The 20,787-nt window shown below is 46.7% G+C and overlaps 1 protein-coding gene across 6 annotated transcripts; it reads right to left on the bottom strand.

The window, feature by feature from the left end:
* Positions 1–7,936: 7,936 nt before the first annotated feature.
* LOC120703706 (mitogen-activated protein kinase kinase kinase 1-like) lies at positions 7,937–19,098 on the bottom strand. 6 transcript variants are annotated; one of them, XM_039987859.1, is made up of 17 exons: positions 18,974–19,028; positions 18,709–18,771; positions 18,422–18,639; positions 18,074–18,342; positions 17,720–17,981; positions 17,364–17,601; positions 17,106–17,256; positions 16,707–16,898; positions 15,249–16,045; positions 11,145–11,229; positions 10,793–10,855; positions 10,493–10,650; positions 9,731–9,806; positions 9,574–9,633; positions 9,075–9,182; positions 8,753–8,942; positions 7,937–8,661 (listed from the first exon to the last, which is right to left on the bottom strand). In XM_039987859.1, exons 4-17 carry the CDS (start codon positions 18,230–18,232, stop codon positions 8,180–8,182), a joined length of 3,021 nt encoding a protein of 1,006 aa, XP_039843793.1. In that variant the 5' UTR covers positions 18,233–18,342; positions 18,422–18,639; positions 18,709–18,771; positions 18,974–19,028; the 3' UTR covers positions 7,937–8,179. The 6 variants fall into 6 exon arrangements, with proteins under 6 accessions (XP_039843793.1, XP_039843794.1, XP_039843795.1 ...); XM_039987860.1 differs by having other exon boundaries at positions 18,560–18,639; XM_039987861.1 differs by lacking the exon at positions 18,709–18,771 and having other exon boundaries at positions 18,560–18,639; positions 18,974–19,038.
* Between the last annotated feature and the right edge of the window lie 1,689 nt (positions 19,099–20,787).

Below are 20,787 nucleotides of genomic sequence, written 5' to 3'. Positions count from 1 at the left end.
TGAGCAACCGCTTCACTACTGACCGTGGCTGCGGCTCTTGCCTCAGCTTGAGCCACTCGGATTTGATGCATCCTTATCGCGAGCTCTGCTTGCTCGGCCCGATGGGTCTGCCCCCTCAGGATGCTGGCTTGCTCGTCAAAGAGCTGATCCAAGGAGGCTAGGTAAGTAGCTACTTGGTACAGGGGGTCCTCTTCATGGCGGCTCCATTCCAGGCTTCTCATGCGAGCCTCCCAAACTGGGGTTCTAATGGCCGGAGGAAGATCGTCGTTGGTGTGGGGGCGAGATGTTCCTCGAAAATCCGGCACAGATAACGGAGCGCCTTCCTGACGACCAAGGGATAGGTGTCTCGGTACCTAAACCCGGTGGTGGTCACTCGCCATGGCAGGATGTCGGGGTAGCGGTTACTTTTGGCGATGACCAGGATCACCCTGCAGCGAAGGGTACCATGGTGCTCGTACTCCCTGCTATAGTACCTTGGGCGTTCTGAAACACCAAGGCTCTCCAGGGTAATTATCAAAAGGCTGGGGAGGCCAGGTGCAGCTTGGCAAATGCCCTGGGTCCATCCTTCCTCAGCCATCTGAAAATAAAGGTAGGGTGAACAAACTTTGCATAAATACTTGAGTACAAAGGGGGTAGATGGTCTTTATTATTATAATAGGGTGGGGTACATTTTCCATGGATACACGATTATTAGGATAGAGACTCTAGCCTAGATGTGCTACTCTTCTATCATGGGGACTCTTCCTCATGCCAGATCCTCGGGCGACAAGGATTCCCTCCAAGATCGGGAACTCCTCATGCTCAGAGGCACGCATCCTCCTTTGGGTAAGTCCAACAAGGCGGGCTTCCTTTATTTCCTTGGAGTGTCGTACTTCAGAATTCCTTGTCCTTCTCGCCATAATCTCTGCTTCCTCAGCTCTGCGGACCTGCTGCTTCATCTTCGCATGCTGCTCGTCACAATACTTATCCAAGGCGAAGAGATAGGCTGCTATGTTGAGCACAGTGGGGTTATCCTCATGTTGGCCACGTTCTTTCAAACTCCTTACCCGGGCCAGCCAAACCGGGTGGTCCTCCTTGGCAGGTGGATAAAATCTCATTGGCGTGTGGCCTATGTGCTTCTAGATGCCGTTGGGTATCCAGTGTCCATACCCAAATCCATACCCATTATATTTGGGTAGAGTATGGGTTTACCCATCTAAACTTGGGTATGGGTAGGTATATGTGGATATTATCCATTTTATCCATGCCCGTAAGTTTATACGCAGTAAGCGTAGCTGCCATCGCAGCGAGTGCTGTTCTCCGCGGCATTAATGTCGCCGCCGGCTGCCATCGTCATATGACCGACGGAAGGTGGAGCACGCCATGCATCTGCCATCACAGTACCAGTTTTCATGCACCTTTCCTCGTCTGGTGACCGCGGCGCCGCCGCCGATCGAAGTTCATGAACGGTGGCGGCGGCCTTCGCGGACATGGCGGCGCTGGAGTTCACGATTGGAAGGTCCCAGTGCTCAGCGCTCAAGTGTTCATGGATGGTGGCACAGGAGTTCGCGAATGGAGGTCCCCGTGCTCAGCTCAGGTGTTCATGGACGGCGGCGGCGCCGACATTCGTGGACGCGGCGGCGCTAGAGTTCGCGGAATGGAGGTCTCTGTGCTCAGCACTCTGGTTCGTTCTCAACGAACTCAAGACCTTTGCGCGGGGTCTAGAGCCAGACACCCTAACGACCTTGTCGCGGAAGTCGAGTCTCAGCTGCTCGCACTACTGCACAAGCCTTTGCGCTTCCAGCAACGAGTCGACGCGAGCTAGGGGAAGCAGAAGCTAGTTGCATGATCAGCTGCATTTAGATAGCCATACGTGCGAATGCTGCTCTGGATATTGATTATCTATGCCCATTGGGTAATTGCCCATTCATTTGGGGATGGGTAAATTGGGGATGGATAATATGTGGGCATGGGTGCGGGTAACCCGTTGCTTCCCCAACGGCATCGTTATATGTGCTCCTCATAAACTTGGCATAGGTGGCGCAGAGCCTTTCGGGCTACCTTTTGGTAAGTGTCTTGGTGACGAAATCCAACGGTCGTCATGCTCCATGGCTGAATGCTAGGGTAACAGCTGCTCCTCCCGATGCAGATGGTTATCTCACACCGGGGGGTTCCACGATCCTCGTACTCCATGATGTTGTACTCCGGACACTCATAAATGCCAAGACGGTTCATGCAAGCAAACAACAGTCTTGGAAAACCAGGCTCTTCTAGGCAGTGGCTATTGATCCATCCTTCTTCGGCCATCTGGAAAGAACCAGGGGCAAATCAGCTTTTGCTTAAAGGGCAGAGGCAGAAAGAAGGCTTGTAAATTCTATATTTTGGTCAAAAGGGCTTTTCCAATCCTAATCGTCACGTCCTACAGCCAACTACGGCTCTGATACCACCTGAAGCATTCCCTCATAAGAGGTGACTTAAATGTGATACAAATATCAGTCCCAGGAGGCTGATACACATTTATTACATCAGATGGTATATCACCGTACAAACCTCCGAGGAGGCGGACACTCGATACAAACGATAATCAGTAATAAAACAGCTACGGTGATACACCAAAGCACAACCCACATGAGATCCAGCCCGGGCTCAGAATAACGCGCTAGCAGAAGCATCTTGTAGAGGGCCAACACCACAGGCAAAGTTGGGGTTCGGACGCAACCTCTACTCGACGTCTTCAACAACGAAGTCCGGATCTTCCTCTGAAGAAAACCACAAATATATATCGGGTGAGTACAAAAGTACTCAACAAGTCCAACCCCATCCACGGAGGGGGTAACACAGATATGCACAGGATAAACCAAGGATAAGGCTGAGGTTTATTTGCAGTAAAGCTAGATTTTACACATGCAAGGGTTTATTTTTGAAAAGAGTTTTTCCCAAAGCAATTCTTTAGTAACCGAGTAATCAGTGGGGTTGATCCTACACAAAGGATCCAAATTTTAAATGCTACCGGACTCCACATCCGCATTAGCTCACGGCACATCTGCCGGACACCTTCCAAAAACAACTCACACCATGGAACCATCCATCCTAGAAGCTTGTTATGTGACCAAACCGTAACTCGCCCAGTACCGTGGGCACGACTATTCAAATAGGTTTTAACTCTGCAGAGGTGTACAACTTTACCCACAAGTGGTGTACCACAGCACGATCACCTTAGTGTCGGTGCAGATCCCAACAAAGCCATTACCCACCTTAGCTAGACCTGACTAGCCAACACGGACTCCACCAAGGGGGCATTGACCTATCACTGAGGTTTAACCGGGGCATAAGTCACTATGACCTTATCCCTTCTCCTTGATCACCTGTTACTCTCAGCTCTCCTAATGGCTATCAGACTAACTAGTGGGGTTTATGCTAAGCCGTTGCCACACACAACGGTCGAGTGGTTTGCACGATAGTTGAGTTAGGCAAGATGACACATCAACTTGGTACTTAATTGCGACAAGATGGATATCCCCCAACCTTCTTGCTCAACCACATCGGTACGAGCCTTCAACATATGACAATCCACACAGGGAATGCCATTCATCCATCCCATCTTAACATTTTATTCTTTATAAATCAATTTCCCTTTTCTCAATACTCACGCATTTTCCCTTTTATAAAGCATGTTGTAATCATTTTTGAGTGTAATAAAACGAGTACCGGGTCCTAAGCGGCGCTTTAGCAGTGATTAACATCCATAAAGAATAAATCATATATAGATGTTAATCTAGGTGGTCAAGGAATGGTTATAACAAATCAAGGGGTGGCTATCCAACCATGTTTCAACAGTAAAAATATATGCAATTTTATAAAACAGGCCAATAGGTTGTGTTTATAAAACTGGGTCGAAATATGCAATCAAAGGATGAGATTGAACTTGCCGTTCACAAAGCCTTCCGGGAAGTCCTGATCGAAGTACTGCCCTTCGGGTTCGGGCTCGCGGTGCTGGTCCTCGCACACCTGCTCGCGGTACTGCTCGTCGACGGGTTCTACCTCGGTCACTCCGTGATCTACGGCGCATACAAACAAACACACAATAAAGGAAAAAGAAATAAAGGTTTTATCGTTGAGCTCGAATCGGAAGAAATTAAGATATGGAGATAGGAGTAATATTTTTGGGTGGTTTTCTATTGGCATGGACGAAAATATATTAGAAACGGCATGGCAAAGTTTCGGGGTGATTGGAAGATTTTTGGCGCATGAAATGATAGGTTAACAGGACGTTTAGGGGCTAATTAAGGATCTAGGGGCCTATTTGTAAATACTTTTGGGAGGGGAGGGCTTGATTAGAATTTCTGGGAATACCTAGGTTACTCTGAAAAGGGTCAGGGGTATATTTGAAATTATTTTTGTATGGTGGACGGGCTAATTCTTGAAATGGAATCAGGGAGGGGCTTCTTTGTAAATTTCCTGGGAGAGAAAAGGACTTACCTCCAGGACACGGCGGCGGCCGGGGGTAGGGACAAAACGGAGAGGGGAGCAAGGAGAATCGATTCCCCCACTCACCATGAGCTGGGGTGGCGCGAAGCAGCCTGGCCACGGCGGCCAGTGGCGGCGGGCGGAGGCGCTTGCGGCGGCGGCGATGCAGGGCCGGGGAGGGGGCTACGGGCGGCGGTGGAGGTTGTGGTGGTGGTGGTGTGCGACGTGGGGGGTTATTTATAGGCCGGCGAGGGCGGGAAGGAGGGGGGCGTGGTGGAGGCCGGTGAGCTCCGAGGACGGCCAGTAATGGCAGTGGGGGCGGCGGTGGCGCTGAGGCGACATCGTGCAGAGTGGTCGGTGGTGCGTAGTGGGGAGGGGCGGCCTGGGGGAGGTACAGCGCAGGGGGGCGGCCAATGGCGAGGCGCTGTGCGGCGGCCGGCTCTGCTCCGCCGTGGCTCGCAGGGGCGGGCGCGAGCGCCGAGGCGGGCAAGGGGGCACGGCGCGCACAGAGGAGGGGCCGAGGTGGGCAGCGCAAGTGGAGGCCGCAAGTGGGGGGGTGGCGGCCGGGCGCTCGGCGTCGTGCTGCGCGTGCGAGGAAAGGAGAGAAGGAGAAGGAAAAATAAAAGAAAAAGAGAAAAGGAGAAAAAGGAAAAAGGGAAAAAATAAAAAGGGGACAAAAAGAGAGAGGGAAAAAGAAAAGGAGGGGACGCGTCGGCGGAATTCGCGGCGACGGTCGCCAGCGCGTGCTGCGGCGTTCGGCCGATCGGCGACTGCACGCGGAACGAGAGAAAAGAAACAGAGAGACGGGACGCTAACTGGTACTGATGTCGGGATGGCGGGATTCGCGGCGGCGACCACGGGGTTGGTCGAGCAGGCGGCACGGCACGCGGGTCGAGGAAAAGAAGGAGAAAGGATGGCGATTAATTTTGGATGTCAGACGGCGAAACATCGGGAAGTGTTTTGGGAGATTAGGAGCTCGGACGGTAAAAGATTTAGAAAAGATTTGAGCTCAACGACGAAAAAGTTTTGAAAATTATTTTTAGCGAGTGATTTCTTTGGATGAATTTTTCGAGATGTTACATCAGCATACATTTATGGGCATAGGAAATCTTGGAGGTATAAGGATTCGTCATCCATTATATACCTCAGATTATCCAAAGTGGATTTTATAGCCCGTATGCTGATTCTATGGAGGAATATTCCAAGCATTAAGGGGAGACTTATACCACACAAAGAATGCCAGGAATCAGGAGTGAATGTCACATCTTGATATTCTTCCTCAATTATTTCCATGTACAAGAAAAATCTGGACTACTAGTTCAGAACTATATTTGCAATCTCTTGCAAATAATCTACCAAATATATTTACGAACGGTGTTATCTATTTCTCAGTCTTATTGTGTGCCAGAAAGAGTGGAGGTACCATTTTCAAAACCACTCAGCTCCCAATCAGAGGGGGAGAAGTATGGTCACAAGAAAGATAGAGGATTGGCACCTTATGGATATTCACTATCCAAAGCCTATGGATGTTTACCATCCAAAAGACCAGCACCGTGTACACATATTTCAGACGCTGAGTCATTGGAACGCCCTAACTCTATCATTATGGGAAGTGAGATGGAGTTCAAGGGTTAGTATTTTCACAAGCAATATTGGTTATACCAAACCAATCATACAAAGTCTACAAAGTCGACATTTCTCCAACTTAAATTGCCTTACACCTACTGGATCCAGACCAAAAGTCCTAGGCAATAGCGTTTCAATGCTCACTTCGGGTCAAATCAAAGGTGGCAATTAAGGAGAATCACTTTTGCTAAAACAATGATTGAGTAATGTTTTACTCTCATAATGCTTTCTTTATAGAAGCATGGTGGTGATATAGCAAGAGTGTGTAGCATATGGTTTCACATAGAAGCCTAACTAACATACTCTCAGTATGTGTGAAAATTATGTTCCTACAACCAATCACCGGCAGATATTTGAAATTTGAAGGATTCAGATACATAATTCAAATAGCTTTGTGTTACGAATCAAAATCGCAACACACATTGTGTACAAGCCAAGTCAATGCATGACTTGATATAGTTAGTGTTTGTGGTACACTGATTGGTTGAGTCCTTTCCTCAGAAAGTTTACTCCCAACAAAGATGGTTGCATAGGTGTGTTCGTATTGAAAATTCTAAATGGAGTTTGTATCATCTCCGATCACATCATTAATCAGGCAATCATTTATGACAGATTATGAGATGAAGATTTGGACAAAACCAAGTCACGCTTAAGTCTACAACTTAAGCATGCACAATATATAGTCTACCACCAATATCTAATGATATTGGATGATCGTATCCATCAACTCTCATGATTGTTTATTCCCAAAACAGGTATTCTGACCCTTGGATTAAACCCTAGTACCGATAAAGAGATCATGTATTATGCAAGTTGCAACAAGTCTGATATTGCATTTGCAGATACTTGCAAGCCCAAACAGCACTACTCCAGTAACGTCTTATCGACGGGAGTCAGGGATATCAATGGATATCTATATGGTACTAAAGGCTTTTAACTTGTCATTGGATGAGTTAAACATGATCATAGAGGGATATGAAGATACTGCTCAACTAATCCCCATTAATGCATATCATAGACTGATATTTTTGTGGTAGAATTCTCATAGGAGTTGTCATAGACTCTAATGAATATTCCCACGTACCATTCCGAAATCGAACATGTGCATGTAAGATTTCATCGAATGGTTAATTGTGATTTCATCATATCACTAACCTTATCTATCAAGATAAGATCACTTGTATTGCTTGGATGCAAACAGGTTATGTGAAAGTAATATCACACTATTACTCACAAAATGGTTTACCCTCATGTATTGTGATACATTCGAGGAACAAACCTCTTGCAAATTAAATACGTGATTACTTCACAAAGTCTACCACAGTTCACACTTGCAAAGTGTTCATCGAATTGGTATATGATGACTTTGTAATTTGCATGATTCAGGGGGAGTCTCCTCGTGATTATTATAACCTATCAAAGTACCATATTGCACTCTTTTCTTTTTATGAGTTTTTTCCCTCAGGGTTTCTCATATAAAGTTTTTAATGAGACAATATCAATACAAGAATATATATGTCGTATCTCTTATTTTTTCCCCACATGGGTTTTAAAGGAAGATACACATATTTGCTCTCTAAAATCTCATGGGTTTGTGATCGAGCAATGGCCATATATGCCATATCATTTTCTCCTTAATTTTTCCCACTGGACTTTGAAGAAGTTTTGATGGCATATATATATATATTTCCTCATATTTTTCCCACAGGATTTTTTTGGAGGAATTAATAATTTAATCGATCTCAAAGCTCGGACTCGATCAAGGGGGATTGTTAAGAATGAAAAGGATGTGATCTCATCCGTTCGTTCATACACACACAAGGCAATAACTAAACTCTGCTTTGTAACCTATAAATAGACCCTATGATCAATGGAAAAAGCCTGCCGATTCACTCTACATCTTGTGTCTCTGTATTCCATTTACATTCATACATCAAGTTACAACAGGAAGAAAGAAAAACAGAAGCACGGGAGGAAGGGGGAAGGGACTCCGTCCCTATTTCCAGCGCCCCTCCCCTCTTCTTTTTCTCCAAGTCTCTACTAAAGACTAAAATACCCCTACATTAATGTTTCCAAAAAAATACCCCTACATTAATAACTAGGCCTATTACACATTCGGGGGCATTTTCGTCCAACTTTTTCTCGGAGCATCAGATGGACCCGGCGACTTCACGACTTTGCTTCGCCTCGACGCAAGCTTCGTGATCCGTTCTTGCGAACAAGAGGTGAGAGGAGAAGCTCGAGAGCGGCCAGCGGCACGGATGAGCGGATCCGGCGAGGTGAGGCTCCGTGGCGGCGCAGGTGAACGGCTCCGGCGAGGCTCCCCGCAACATCCTCTCCTTCCTCTTCCCCGGGCGTTCCTCTTGGCCTGATGTTGCTGGTTCCCAACTTCCCAGCTCAGGGCCATCGCAAGCAGAGGCACATCACAGGCGATGGCGCGAGCTTGCGGTGCTAGTAGCCTACAGGGAGGCGCGGCCCAGTGGGGCGAGCAGCGGCGGCGTAAGCTTGCAGGACGGTGGCAGGCTGCGCAGGGCTGGTGGCCGCGCGAGCAGCAGCCGGGCAAGCATGCAGGACAGAGGCGACGTGAGCCTTCGGATAAAACAATGATAATGAAACAAAAGCACTCAAATAAATTTATTGTTAAGTAAAAAGCTAGTTAGTACGAAAATAAGCTAGTTACCCTTGCTATTTGCACGGGCTAGCTGGCTAGTTGAACAGTTAATGAATGGATGCTCCAACAGTTCGGATGCTGAAGGTCTGTCTTCTGGATTGGGTTTTACACACTGGCTTATAAAATCATGAGCATCCTTTGAAAGACTATATGGAATTGCTGGCGCTTCCCCCTTACCAATCCTGTATAGAGCTTGTGTCTGCATACCAAATAGCAAGAAGAATAGCAGTAATCATACATCGAGAATAGAGAAAAATACATATGCACGTCCATACATAACTTAAAAACAGCAAATCAGATTTGCAGAAGTTAGGACAAAATGCTCACTCACCCATTCGATGTCAGGATAGGGAATTTGGCGTGTCAACATCTCTAGGACGGTACAACCAAGACTCCATATGTCAGCTGCAGGTCCATATGACTTTTTTGGATTGACAACCTGAAAATTTAGATTTTAGTGCTTCCATCTAGGACGATCTTACAGTGTTGGCCCAAATCGTATATGCTGTGATTCAATAACAATGGTTGTCAGCCCATTAAGTTTGCATGAAACAATGCCTAAGTCTAAATCAATGATTCAATGACTATATTAGATCAGCTACTATACTCTATTAACAACCAACTTGATTAGACTTAACTGGATGTTTGATATAGATCTATTATGGTACCACTGAGGTAGGGGCGTAGCGGGGCTACTCCCTTGTACTTCAGCAACTTTAGGTCTATTACTTCAAGATGATTATTCTATACAAATTATTGTAAAAAAACATGGGATGAACAGGTAAAATGCAAGCATGTTCTAATCTCAGTTCAGAGTTTATGGTGGTTACCTCAGGTGCCATCCAATAAACAGTTCCTTTGCATGATTTAATCGCACTGAATTTGGTGATCTGAATGGAAATTGATAAAACAATATTGTATCAGAGACGAGTGGCAACAGATAAATAAATAGAAAAAATGTCCAAATTTGCAGATTGCAAAGCAGACCTCCTTAGCGAGTCCAAAATCTGCAAGTTTCACAGATCCATTAGCATGCACCAGAATATTTGCGCATTTTATGTCTCTGCAAGATCAGATTTTAAGCTATATAACAGTACAGTATATTGATATAATTCTGCACACCTTTCAAATCAATGTGGAAAATACAGTTATCGGGCATTCTTTTGCAAGGTTTCTTTTGAACTAAAATCTGATCAGATTTTTAGCTATATAACAGTATAGTATATTGATAGGCATTGCTTTGCAAGGAAAAAAGGGAAAAAGGGAAAAGAAAAGGCAGGGGACTAGCCCAGCCCACACCTTTTTCTTCCCATAGCACATTAGGCAAAGGCCCCAGGTAGCCAGATGCTATCGAATATCGACCCCTCTGCCTTACCAGCACCGCGGTTCGCTTCTCTCTCTGTGCCAGCCATCAGCCACTCCCCGTCCCTTCACAGCCCCTCAGATTGCTGCTGCCACTCCCTTTACAGATAGGCCGCAACAGCAGCTCCCTGTCTGATCGGCCGCCGCTGCCACTGACCAGAGGGAGATTTGCGCCATCCACCAGCGCCGGAGCTGCCAGGGATGGGTAGGCTGCTGTTGCTGCTTGGTCTCCCGTTCTTCTTTTCCCTCTTTTTCTCACTGATTTTGCGAAGGCGGCGCACAAACCCAGGACTTTGCGAGAGCCTCATCTAGGCAACGGCTCAAGAACAATGCTCATTTGCGGAATGACACCATCAAAGGTATAAAATCTTAAACTAATTTCATTACCTATGAACTATTTTCCTTTGATGGAGGTAAGTCAACCCATTAAGGATCTGTCTTGTATATGCAGATGCATGTGTATCCAGAAGGCGATACTTCTGATACAGAGATGCAAGGGATCCTTGTGTCACTAGTTCAAGGAAGATGTAAAGTTTCGAACCTTCCTGAAATACAGTCACACAATTGGATGGTCATCAACATAATAGTCTAAAGCATGCATAGAGGGGATAAAAAGGAAAACAATGAATTTCTGTGCATACAATATACTAAATCATATCAACAGAATGATAGAGGGAATTTACTTACTTTGTCTGTATCATAGTACTGTACTATATTCTCATGCTCAAACTGGCTCAGAAGTGCAATTTCCTGAAAAGATTAAAATAAGATAGGAGAGGTCATATTTTGCAACATGTATGTTCTTTTGAGGAATCCGGGCATATTTTGCTTGCGCACAGGCCAACGGATCAAACCTCAGAAAATCATTGTGGAAGCCCACATAAATAACCTTTCAACTTATCATGGACCAGATATCAGGGTGCTATGCAACTACACAAATTGAGCTACATGCAGTTGACTTGCAACTCAAAATGTGACAGGTAACTGCCAGTAACAGATACCTATTATATTATCAAGACAAATATATAGAGAAACAAACCTGCTCAAGCTGAAAGATACACTGCTTTGCGTTGCTCCCTTGATCAAATAAGTTTACTTCTTTGACGGCAAAGAAGGCACCCTCACTGAGAATATGATGCAAAAACAGAAAAGCAAGCCAGAGACTTCAGAGTTCAGACATGTGACAGGAAAACACTAGAGCAGGCTAAAATAAGGGAATCATCCCTATTGTGCATTGGCATAAAAACAAGGCAAATACTCTGGTGGACCTTAAACTTGTTCTGCTGTGCCACTTTGGTTCGAATTCTCAAAATGCATTTTTAGAGCCCTAATCTTGTTAAGTGGTGTACCGCAGGTCCATAGCCTCCTGCTCCCCACATGGGATCTAGCGCAGAAGTGGCATACTAACTAGACTCCACAAGACAGCTACCGGTCAGCGCATTTCATCAAGCAGGTCATGGCCAAGGTCTTGCTCTACGTCAATATGCCGCTCGTTGCAGGTACCATGGCGGCCACACTGCCAGCTAGCTCAGCACTATCGCACGCAGAACCGGAGGCGTCCCGGCTTGGCAAGTTGCGCTGATGGGGTCGGACCATATCCCCTTTCCACGCATGGCAATATCCCCAGCAAGCGATGAAGGGTGGTGCTGCCACATCCAACAGAGCGGATAGTGCTCAGATCCACGGTGGTGCCCTTGGGCGATGGGCAGCCAGAGCTTCCCAAGGCATTGTCCCCATCCACGCACCATTAAGGATTCCTTGGCGGCAGCACTGAGGCACAATGGGCATGGGGAGAGCCAGAGAGGCAGCTGATGTTGAAAAGACAACCGTCGGAGCTTGAGTAATTCACGAGTACAAAATCTGATGTTTTCTTTCTACCATTGCACGTTCACGTCCATAAAGAGATTGCTATGTTGATACCCAAAAAAAACCCACTGCAGCTCACCGGCAGACCCCTACCTTGCCATGACCTTGCTGATGTGTGAGGCCTAGCAGAGCCTCACCCACCCCACTGAGATGGCACAGCTCACCAGCATTCTCCTCCGCACCGCGGCCTTGCTGGCACAGGCTCACATGGCAGCACCGTGGATTGCATGGACAGGTGCGGCCTTGCTGGCGCAGGCTCACATGGCAGCACCGTGGATTGCATGGACGGCGATTGGAGCACGGTCGCATACTTTGGATGTGGGCAGGAGGGAGAAAGCAATCAAAGGGGTGCTGAGGGGGAGAATGCTGCCGCCGCCAGGGATGAGAGCATGAATGGAGCTAGCAATGGAAGTGAAGAGGTGAAACGGAGTGGAGCGGCCAGCATGGTACCTCGAATTTGCGGCGATGGCGGCTCTGTGCATGTTGGGAAGGAGAAAGGCATCACCTACTGCTACAGCCACCTAGTTTGCATGTCTATTAGAGTATATTAGGCAACTCCAGATATGATTGTTTAGGATTGATGTAATCCCGTGATAGTCTTCCTTATCTCTAGGGGAGGTGCCTTGCCCTCCAAGCCTTGTACTCTTATATATACCGCACAAGGGGCTCATTGCAATACATCGACCGCATTATACATTTCCTACCTTTCTAGGAAATGTATAATGCGGTCGATGTATTGCAATGAGCCCCTTGGGCGGTATATATAAGAGTACAAGACTTGGAGGGCAAGGCACCTCCCCTAGAGATAAGGAAGACTATCACGGGATTACATCAATCCTAAACTACCATATCTGGAGTTGCCTAAGTTACGAGATCCTAACACTAGCCGCGCCACCGCTTCCGCTGCACCCGCGCGCCCCCGGGGAGATCAAGATTGATCTCCGCCGGGGGCAGCGCCCTCCTAGGATGCGCCGCGGATCCCTCTGATCCGCGCCGCCGTCGTCGTCAAGCACAGCAGAAGGACCTACCTCTTCTCTGGCCGCCCCATGGCGGTGCCGCTCGACATCCCCGTCGGGTACCACATCGCCATGGGGGCGCCACTGGGCCTGCATGCCTCCACGTCATCCTCCCTCTCGGCTTCGCATCCGGATCCGCCCGCCCCTCCCGCGCATCAGGCCAGGCGCCCCGACTCCTACCAGCGCCGCCGCACCGCTGCCATGAGCGCGAGTGCGTGGCTGCGGAGGACCACCGCGGGGATGCCAGGCCACTGCGCCATCGGGGCCGGCGGGCCACCGCACCGCCGATCGACGTCGCCGCCGGGCCGCAGCGCCTAGGGGCTTCGCCCCTCCCGCCTTCCATTGCCGGCTCTCTCCTCCGCGCAGTCAAGCCTGCGTCCCCTTCGTCCTCAGCGCCGCTTCCGCCGCCGCCTTGTGCGCGAGGATGCGGCTGCGAGGGCGGCCCGGGGGCCGCCGGTCCACCCCGCAGCTGGAGCAGAGGCCGCTCGGGTCTCGCCCCCTCTGTTTTTGCTCCTTCCTTTGTCCTCTGGCCAACAGGCGGATGAGGATAAGGTTTGGGGGGGCATTACTTGATGCACCCGAGATTGTACCAGCAGGTTCGTCTTGATGCTGCTGCTGATTTCCCCTTTTTCCGATCTAAGATCGGTTTGCGTCGCCCTGCCGTTCCTCTTCAATCCATCGTCGACCCTCCCAAAGGACGAGGTTGTTGTTGCGCCCTCTAGGCTGCAGCGACGACGTTCGTGATCAAGCCACCCTACTAGTGTCGCCGCCTTTTCAGGCGGTGGCGCCACTCCCCGTCGATCTTCGTCAAGCAGGCGCTCGATCCGCCTCCGCGCCTTCAGCCGTTCTCGCGCGGACATCGCCGCTGATGTTCCTGAAGCAAGACGTCGTCTCCACCCCTGATCTAAGCGCGACACTTGCTGCAACCTGCGTCATCGCCATTCCTGTCCTGAGCGTGACCTAAGTCGCAAACCGCGCCGTCTACCATCGTCATCCGCCGCACCGTCCTGTTGCTGTCTTCGGCAAGAAGCTGCTGAGTTTGCGTACTCGAGCACCTCGACGACGCTTCGACCCGCGCCCCCTCCACGGCTTCGACCACGTCCACCTCGACCTCGGCTACTACGGCACTAAAGGGCTATCATCTGCATGAGTCTCCAGTCAAAACTTTCGCACCGATGTTCCGACTGCAGGGGGATACGTCTCCATTGTTCTCCAGTCTGACCGTTCGTGTTGCTACCGCTACGACTGCGGAGGGATGTTAGAGTATATTAGGCAACTCCAGATATGGTAGTTTAGGATTGATGTAATCTCGTGATAGCCTTTCTTATCTCTAGGGGAGGTGCCTTACCCTCCAAGCCTTGTACTCTTATATATACCGCCCAAGGGGCTCATTGCAATACATCGACCGCATTATACGCATCCTACCTTTCCTACAATGTCACATCAGTGCTAAGAGCCCATGTGGAGGGGTATGGACCCTTGGTGCACCATTTAACAGGATTAGAGGGGCAGATATGCATTTGAGAGTTCGTGGACATAAGTGGTATAAAAGAACAAGTTTAACTGGCCTCAGTGTATTTAACTCTAGAAAAATAAACAAATATCGTTTCGCTAAGGACTATAGGCCTAGGTGGGGGTTAGCTACCCGCAATAGGTGGCGTGGTGTGTGGAGACCGGTTCCTACCAGAACTCTGCGAATTTCGTTGCTTTTAAGTAACGAAATCAGGGCTATGACCGCATTGAAAAAAAAGTACAGCAAATTCTGTATGTTGATATCAAAGCTAAATATCCAAGTTATTATGATCAAAGAGCACACAAACAAGGGGAGAGAAGCTTAACCTCAGTTCTAAATTGAAATAAATCCAGGTTCTGAAATAACAGAAAAAATCGAGTGGTTATCAAATTATTCTGTTGACCTAGAAGTCAAGAGTGCAGCATTTTGGGACACAAAGATGTCATGCTCCCGTGTAACTAATTTAATTACTACTTAGGATCGTGTTGGTTTAGTTGTCGAAGACTATATCATGTAACTAATTCAATTACTTACTATTAGGCTGTGCTTGGTGCCTGTTTCTTGTAGACATCTAGAGATGGAGCCAATAAGTTCCAATCAGCTACAGAATCAGTTGAAACACATATTAATCGAGGCTTCTAGCTGCACCATACGCTAACCTATGGGCAGGCGTAGCATGTTAAATTGACCATTACAAGCAACTAAACAGCACGGACGAGCACATCCATTTTAGCTTTAGAGCACTTACTCGCTGATGCCCTCGTAGACCGTCCCAAACGAGCCACTACCCAGGAGCGCCCCTCGGTTCCATGACCGGATCTTCCTCCTAATCCTCCCGTTCGGTGAGATGAAGATCCTGGATTCGGTGGTCGTGCTCGCATCGTCCTCCTCTTCCTTTTCCACCGCATACTGGTATCCCAAACCACGGCCAGATCTGCTCACCGGGGCGTGTTGTTCCTCATCCGGCGCGAACGACCGCAGGAGATCCCACGTGGACCCCGCCCAGCAGACAACCGGCAGCGCCCTCGAGGGCGGCGGCTTGAGCACCGGCTGCGGGCGCATGCCCTTGATTCCTCCGTCCCCAGCTGCTCTCTTCACATTTGGCCGGGTGAGCTCCGGCGGATCCAGCCATGCCGGCCGCTCTGGAGCTTCAATTCGGCCGCCGCGTGCCACCAGTAGCTCAGGTACGGTGCCCTCAGGCCAATCGTGTTCCTCGGCACCCTCGTGAAGGAGCGGGGAGCTAGCAGAGGCGCAGAAGCGCAGGGCCTTGTGCGCCTCCCAGTCGGCAATCGAGATGGCGAAGTCGTCGGGTCCGGAGAGACCGAGCCTTTCGCAGAGGCGGCGGACTTCCCCGCCCCAGTCGCCGCTGCCGCCGATGCGGAGGCTGTCGACGGCGTCGAGGGAGCTGACCGCGGACCCGGCGAGCGAGGCCGACTGATCTATTTCTAAGGATATCTTTCTCGGTTGGCATTCCTTCTGCAACGGTGACCTGTGCTTTTGTGGTTCTTCGTCTTCTGAAGTTGAAAATTGTGGCTGAGGATATACCTAAGAAAGTTGAAACTTGCAATTATATCAATAATGCCATCTTTAATATACTACTTTGATCAACAAAAGTAATAAAACATTTAAAATAGAAGAGATATATATCATGATATTAGTTTCATGAAGAATTAGTAAAATTATTTTTACATAATCAATCTTTATAATATTTTACTATTGATGATCGAAGTTAAAAAGTTTAACATAGAATAAACCAAATGCGCTTATATTTATGGATAGAATACGGAATATTAAAGGTTATAAAAGGAAGGATTATGAAAGGCCCTAGCCTGTAGCTGGTGCTAGGCAGAGAGCTACGCCACTTGTTTTGTCATTTTTCTTCATGGAGATATTTTTAGGCTTGATGTATGTATGAAAGCGAGACAAATTAGATATGATTATTGGTGAAAGATGATCATATTACTCTTGGATACATGATAATGTCATTTTTGTTGATATGCTGAAATTTCTTATTTGACATGATATTACTTCAATTGTCCACAGAAATACATCATAGTAGTAGGAAGCACGTCCACCCACTAGCATTTAACGCTTTTGAAACCTTATACTACAAACCTCTATTTGTTCAATTGTTCTTTCATTATTACTCTGATGCACAATGGTTAATCCCTACAATAATTAAAGCTTTATTTGTCAATGACCTTACCCTTTTTCTCCTGCTTAAATCTACACTTTCTACGTGAAGCATCTTGATAATTTGGCTTGTTGTTGGTCTTTTGGATCGATCAAGGTCCACACAGACCAGACCTATCTGAATGCATCTTCTTATTTGCTGGTAAAAATAAAGTTCTTTATAACTAGCTGTCTTTTGCAGCCTATTTCTCCATTTCTTTAGTACCTGCAAAATAACAAAAGTCAGAATTACTACAGAGGGAAAAGAATAACTTCATTTCTTTAAGGGCTTGTTTGATTAATCCGCTCTCGAAGAGGATTGAGAGAGATTTTGAATTGTTGGGAATTTAATCTCTTCCAATCCCCTTCAGACCAAACAAGCTCTAAAGAAAATGAAGCCGTCTTGAAAATTAAAATTAATTAATCTTCATACAAGGTCCATAAATTCCTGGGGAGATACTCCATTCTCGTCTGGATAGTCCCTGTGTCCAGTCACTATCTCTAAGATTATAACACCCAAACTGAATATGTCTGACTTTGTTGTGATTAGACCTCTGTTTATGTATTCTGGCGCCATGTAACCTCTGCATGGCAACAATAGTGCGTCAATTTTGAAGCCTTGCACAACTGCAAAGAAAATTCATTTTGGCGATTACCGAAAGAATAGGCTATCAAGAGCCATTTGACTTACAATGTTCCATCACGATTTATCGTGCAAGTCCAAGTTTTCTCCTCACTGAAGAGTCTTGACAAGCCGAAGTCCGCAATTTTAGGCACCATACTGTCATCAAGCAATATGTTTGCAGGTTTTAGATCCATGTGAATAATGGGGGTACTATGTTGCCATTCCTCGTGCAGATAATGTAAACCATAACAAATGCCCTCGATTATTTTGTAGCGTGTGTCCCAACCAAGTCCGGACGCTTCATCTGCATTTGTAAGAAGGCATTATATTACAAAATAAAAATTGGGCATTCTCTAACCACATAACCTACAGTCCCAAATAAAAAGGAAAGAACAAGACACGAACATATTGAAGTGTTATACCTGAAAGATACCCACGAAGGCTTCCTTTAGGCATGTACTCCAAGCAAAGCAACCTTTCTGACTTCTCAGCACAGATGTATTTCCCACTGTACTGTACATATATATTCTCTGTTTCAGAACACCAGCCTACAAGTAGCACTACATTTGGGTGTTTAAGCCTCATAAGATGAGAGGCTTCATTCTCAAAATGCCTATCCTTAACTCCTGGAGATGACGAGTTGAGTTTTTTCACAGCAATCGTTTTCCCATCTGATAGCACTCCCTGTTTAAATTGTCTTATTAATACCGGCATGAGTTTCTCTATAGTCTGGTGACATATGCTTGACAGGACCGAAATATGTGATTTAATCTTACCTTGTATACCGTGCCAAAACCACCTTCACCAAGTAGCCGCTCATCAGAGAAGTTATTTGTGATGTTTCTCAAATATTCTAGTGGTAGATTGTGTGGTTGTGAACTTCCATCTTGTAACATGCTCTCCAGCTTAGCATATCTGCTAGACTCATCGTCCATTTTCTTTTAAACAAAATTTTGACTGCAGAAGCACTATCACATGATCGGAAACATCTACTTGTCTTTCCCAGCGTGCAGGGTAGCTTAAGTGAGACGTATTGCTGAAACTTCTGTATGAATGATGTCACCAAAGCAAGAAACATGTATAAAAGAAGACGAAATAAATGGTGTCAAAGTCCATGAACTGACCACATAAGACAAATTGTTGGCTCATTCACCCTTCCAGAGGGGGATTTTATTTTTTAATAAAAGTTCTTTATCTAGAAAGAGTTGCACAAAGATTATCCATGGAGGCTAGGAATTGCATATCTTCCATTAAATCACCACCTATCTTTTTGTATGTACAAGTACCCCAACGTGAAGCTGCCCAGCATCAGTTGTACAGTATACTCCAAGTTGACTCCTCGCTGAAAGAATAAATGCATCAACTGGTAATTAAGTGAACTACCCTAAGGGCAAATTTTGAGGTGCAATACCAGTACTCTGCTGCTGCTGCTGCTACTCTTACTAAGATGTTTGCACTGAATTTTGGCACGAATCTGAAATATGAGTTTGTGTCCACCGAGTAATTTAGTGCTTTGATGTCAAAAGAATGATGGGAAACAGTCATATACTATATGTGAGCCAACTATTTTTTGGATCTGAACAAAGTACAGACTCAGAGCATGGGCGGGCACAGACTCCGAGATCGTTTTTTTTTCAAGACACTCCGAAACCATAGCGGAGGATAGTTCGACTAACCTGGAGAAGACCTTGAGGCTTGCAGAGGCGCTGGATCCGGAAAGAATGGATAAACCACCGTGCTGTGCTGACCAATCAATGACGAAATGATAGGCGAGCACTATGCGGGGTTGTGAGTTGACCTGAGTCAACCCTGGGTACAGGAAACCAACCCGCCCACTCAAAAAGAAAAAAGAAAAAGGAAAAAAAAACGAAGGAAGAATGCAAGAAACATACGTGCATGCTGTGGGCCTCCATAGCCATCAGGCATCGGTCCTGCACTTGGAGGCGGTTTTTTTATTTTTATATTTTATATTTTTATTTTTTATAAAACAATATTTTCGTTTTCGAAATTTACAGGAATATACCCCGGCCGCCCCGCTGCCGGGCGGCCGGGACCTGGTCGCCCCGCTGCGGGGCGGCAGAGGTTTTTGTGTAAAAACTTTTACAAAAATATTTGCGCGCAGGTCCCTGGGTGCAGGTCGCCCGGCAGCGGGGCGGCCGGCCCCCCAGGCCGCCCGGCTGCAGGGCGACCAGCTCTCCCACCCTTATATAAGGGTTGGCGGGTCCCCCCCACCCCTCATTTGCATCACTAAAATTTCAGAAACCAAGAAAAAAGAGGGAGGGAGGGAGAGAGACGAAGTCCTGCTGGATTTTCGAGCCGGCGACTGCAGGTAACCAAAATTCTTCTACGCTTTACAAATAGATTATGTTGTAATTATTTTTATTGAAACAGTAAATTAACAATCAATTTAATTATTGTTAGGAGTGATTAGTGGTACATTTAGGTGCAGTTACTTGTAATGATTAGCGTTGATACAGTACATCTAGTGTTAGATTAAGTATTAGAAAGTACTAAAAATTTGTTAGAGAAATATTAGAAAATCTTAAAAATTGGAATATAATATTAAAAAATTTTAGAAAATGTTAGAAAATTGTAGAAAGTATTTTGTTGAAACAGTAGTTTAGCAATCAGTTTAGTTATTATTAGGAGTGATTAGTGGTACATTTAGGTGTAGTTACTGATAATGATTAGCGTTGATATAGTATATTAGCAATCTGATTGCTCACTTGTGATTGCCAGGGCTCAACACCATGGCATCCTCAGGATCCACCTACATTCCATGGAGTAAGGTGACGGAAACAGTCCCCCAAGGAGTACAGGTGCCTATGTGTTTTTGCGGATCCTTGTGCAAACTAATGAAATCAAGGGTTTTGGGAATGACTTTGGCAAGAGGTTCTTCATGTGCGAGAATTACGAGTACGACCCGCCCAAGCATTACGGCAAGGACCGAGCAAAGGTACTACAAAACACTATCAGAGTTTGTCACTTTCAGATCTAGTAATGACTTCTAACATGATTTGAGGAAAGACTCCACCACCTCTATGTGATTTCGTGCAGTGATTAGACACCGAGCAATCTCAGCAGGATAAGGACCACGTGGAGCGTCAAGCAAGGTGGGCTGCACAAAGGTGGCAACGAATGCTGCATGAAGAATAGATGGAGGAGAAGCGCAAGAAAAACCAGGAAGAGATTCAAAAGAGGATTGCAGAAGTGGAACGTCAGAAGGCAGAGGAACGTGAAGCTGATAGGGAGAGGAAGCGAGAGATGGCCCGCCGTGCTAAGGAAGCAGGGTCTGAAGCTATTAGGAAGGGAAAATATCCCCGGTGCACTCAGTAAAGCACCACCATATAATCCCGGCATTTTACATTTCCTAAGGCATGTTAGGTTTACTCACAACACGAGGTTATCGTGTTGCACATGCCATGCTTTTCATTGTTCAAGTACCTAGTAGTACGAACGCCTTAGGCCTCTGCTTTGTAATCGTAGCATT

Source organism: Panicum virgatum, chromosome 4K (genome assembly GCF_016808335.1).
Source record: "Panicum virgatum strain AP13 chromosome 4K, P.virgatum_v5, whole genome shotgun sequence".
NCBI classification, from domain to species: Eukaryota; Viridiplantae; Streptophyta; class Magnoliopsida; order Poales; family Poaceae; genus Panicum; species Panicum virgatum.
Note: the sequence above shows the minus strand (reverse complement) of the source record. Positions and strands in the feature narration are given on the sequence as shown.

Excerpts from the sequence above, each read along its gene's own strand:
- LOC120703706 (XM_039987862.1), bottom strand. The coding sequence starts at position 18,232 with ATGGACGATGAGTCTAGCAGATATGCTAAGCTGGAGAGCATGTTACAA. Across the intron at positions 16,899-17,105 it reads CCCAGGAATTTATGGACCTT|GTACTAAAGAAATGGAGAAA; the intron begins GTATGAAGATTA and ends GTTATTTTGCAG. Across the intron at positions 9,634-9,730 it reads ATTTTGGACTCGCTAAGGAG|ATCACCAAATTCAGTGCGAT; the intron begins GTCTGCTTTGCA and ends ATTTCCATTCAG.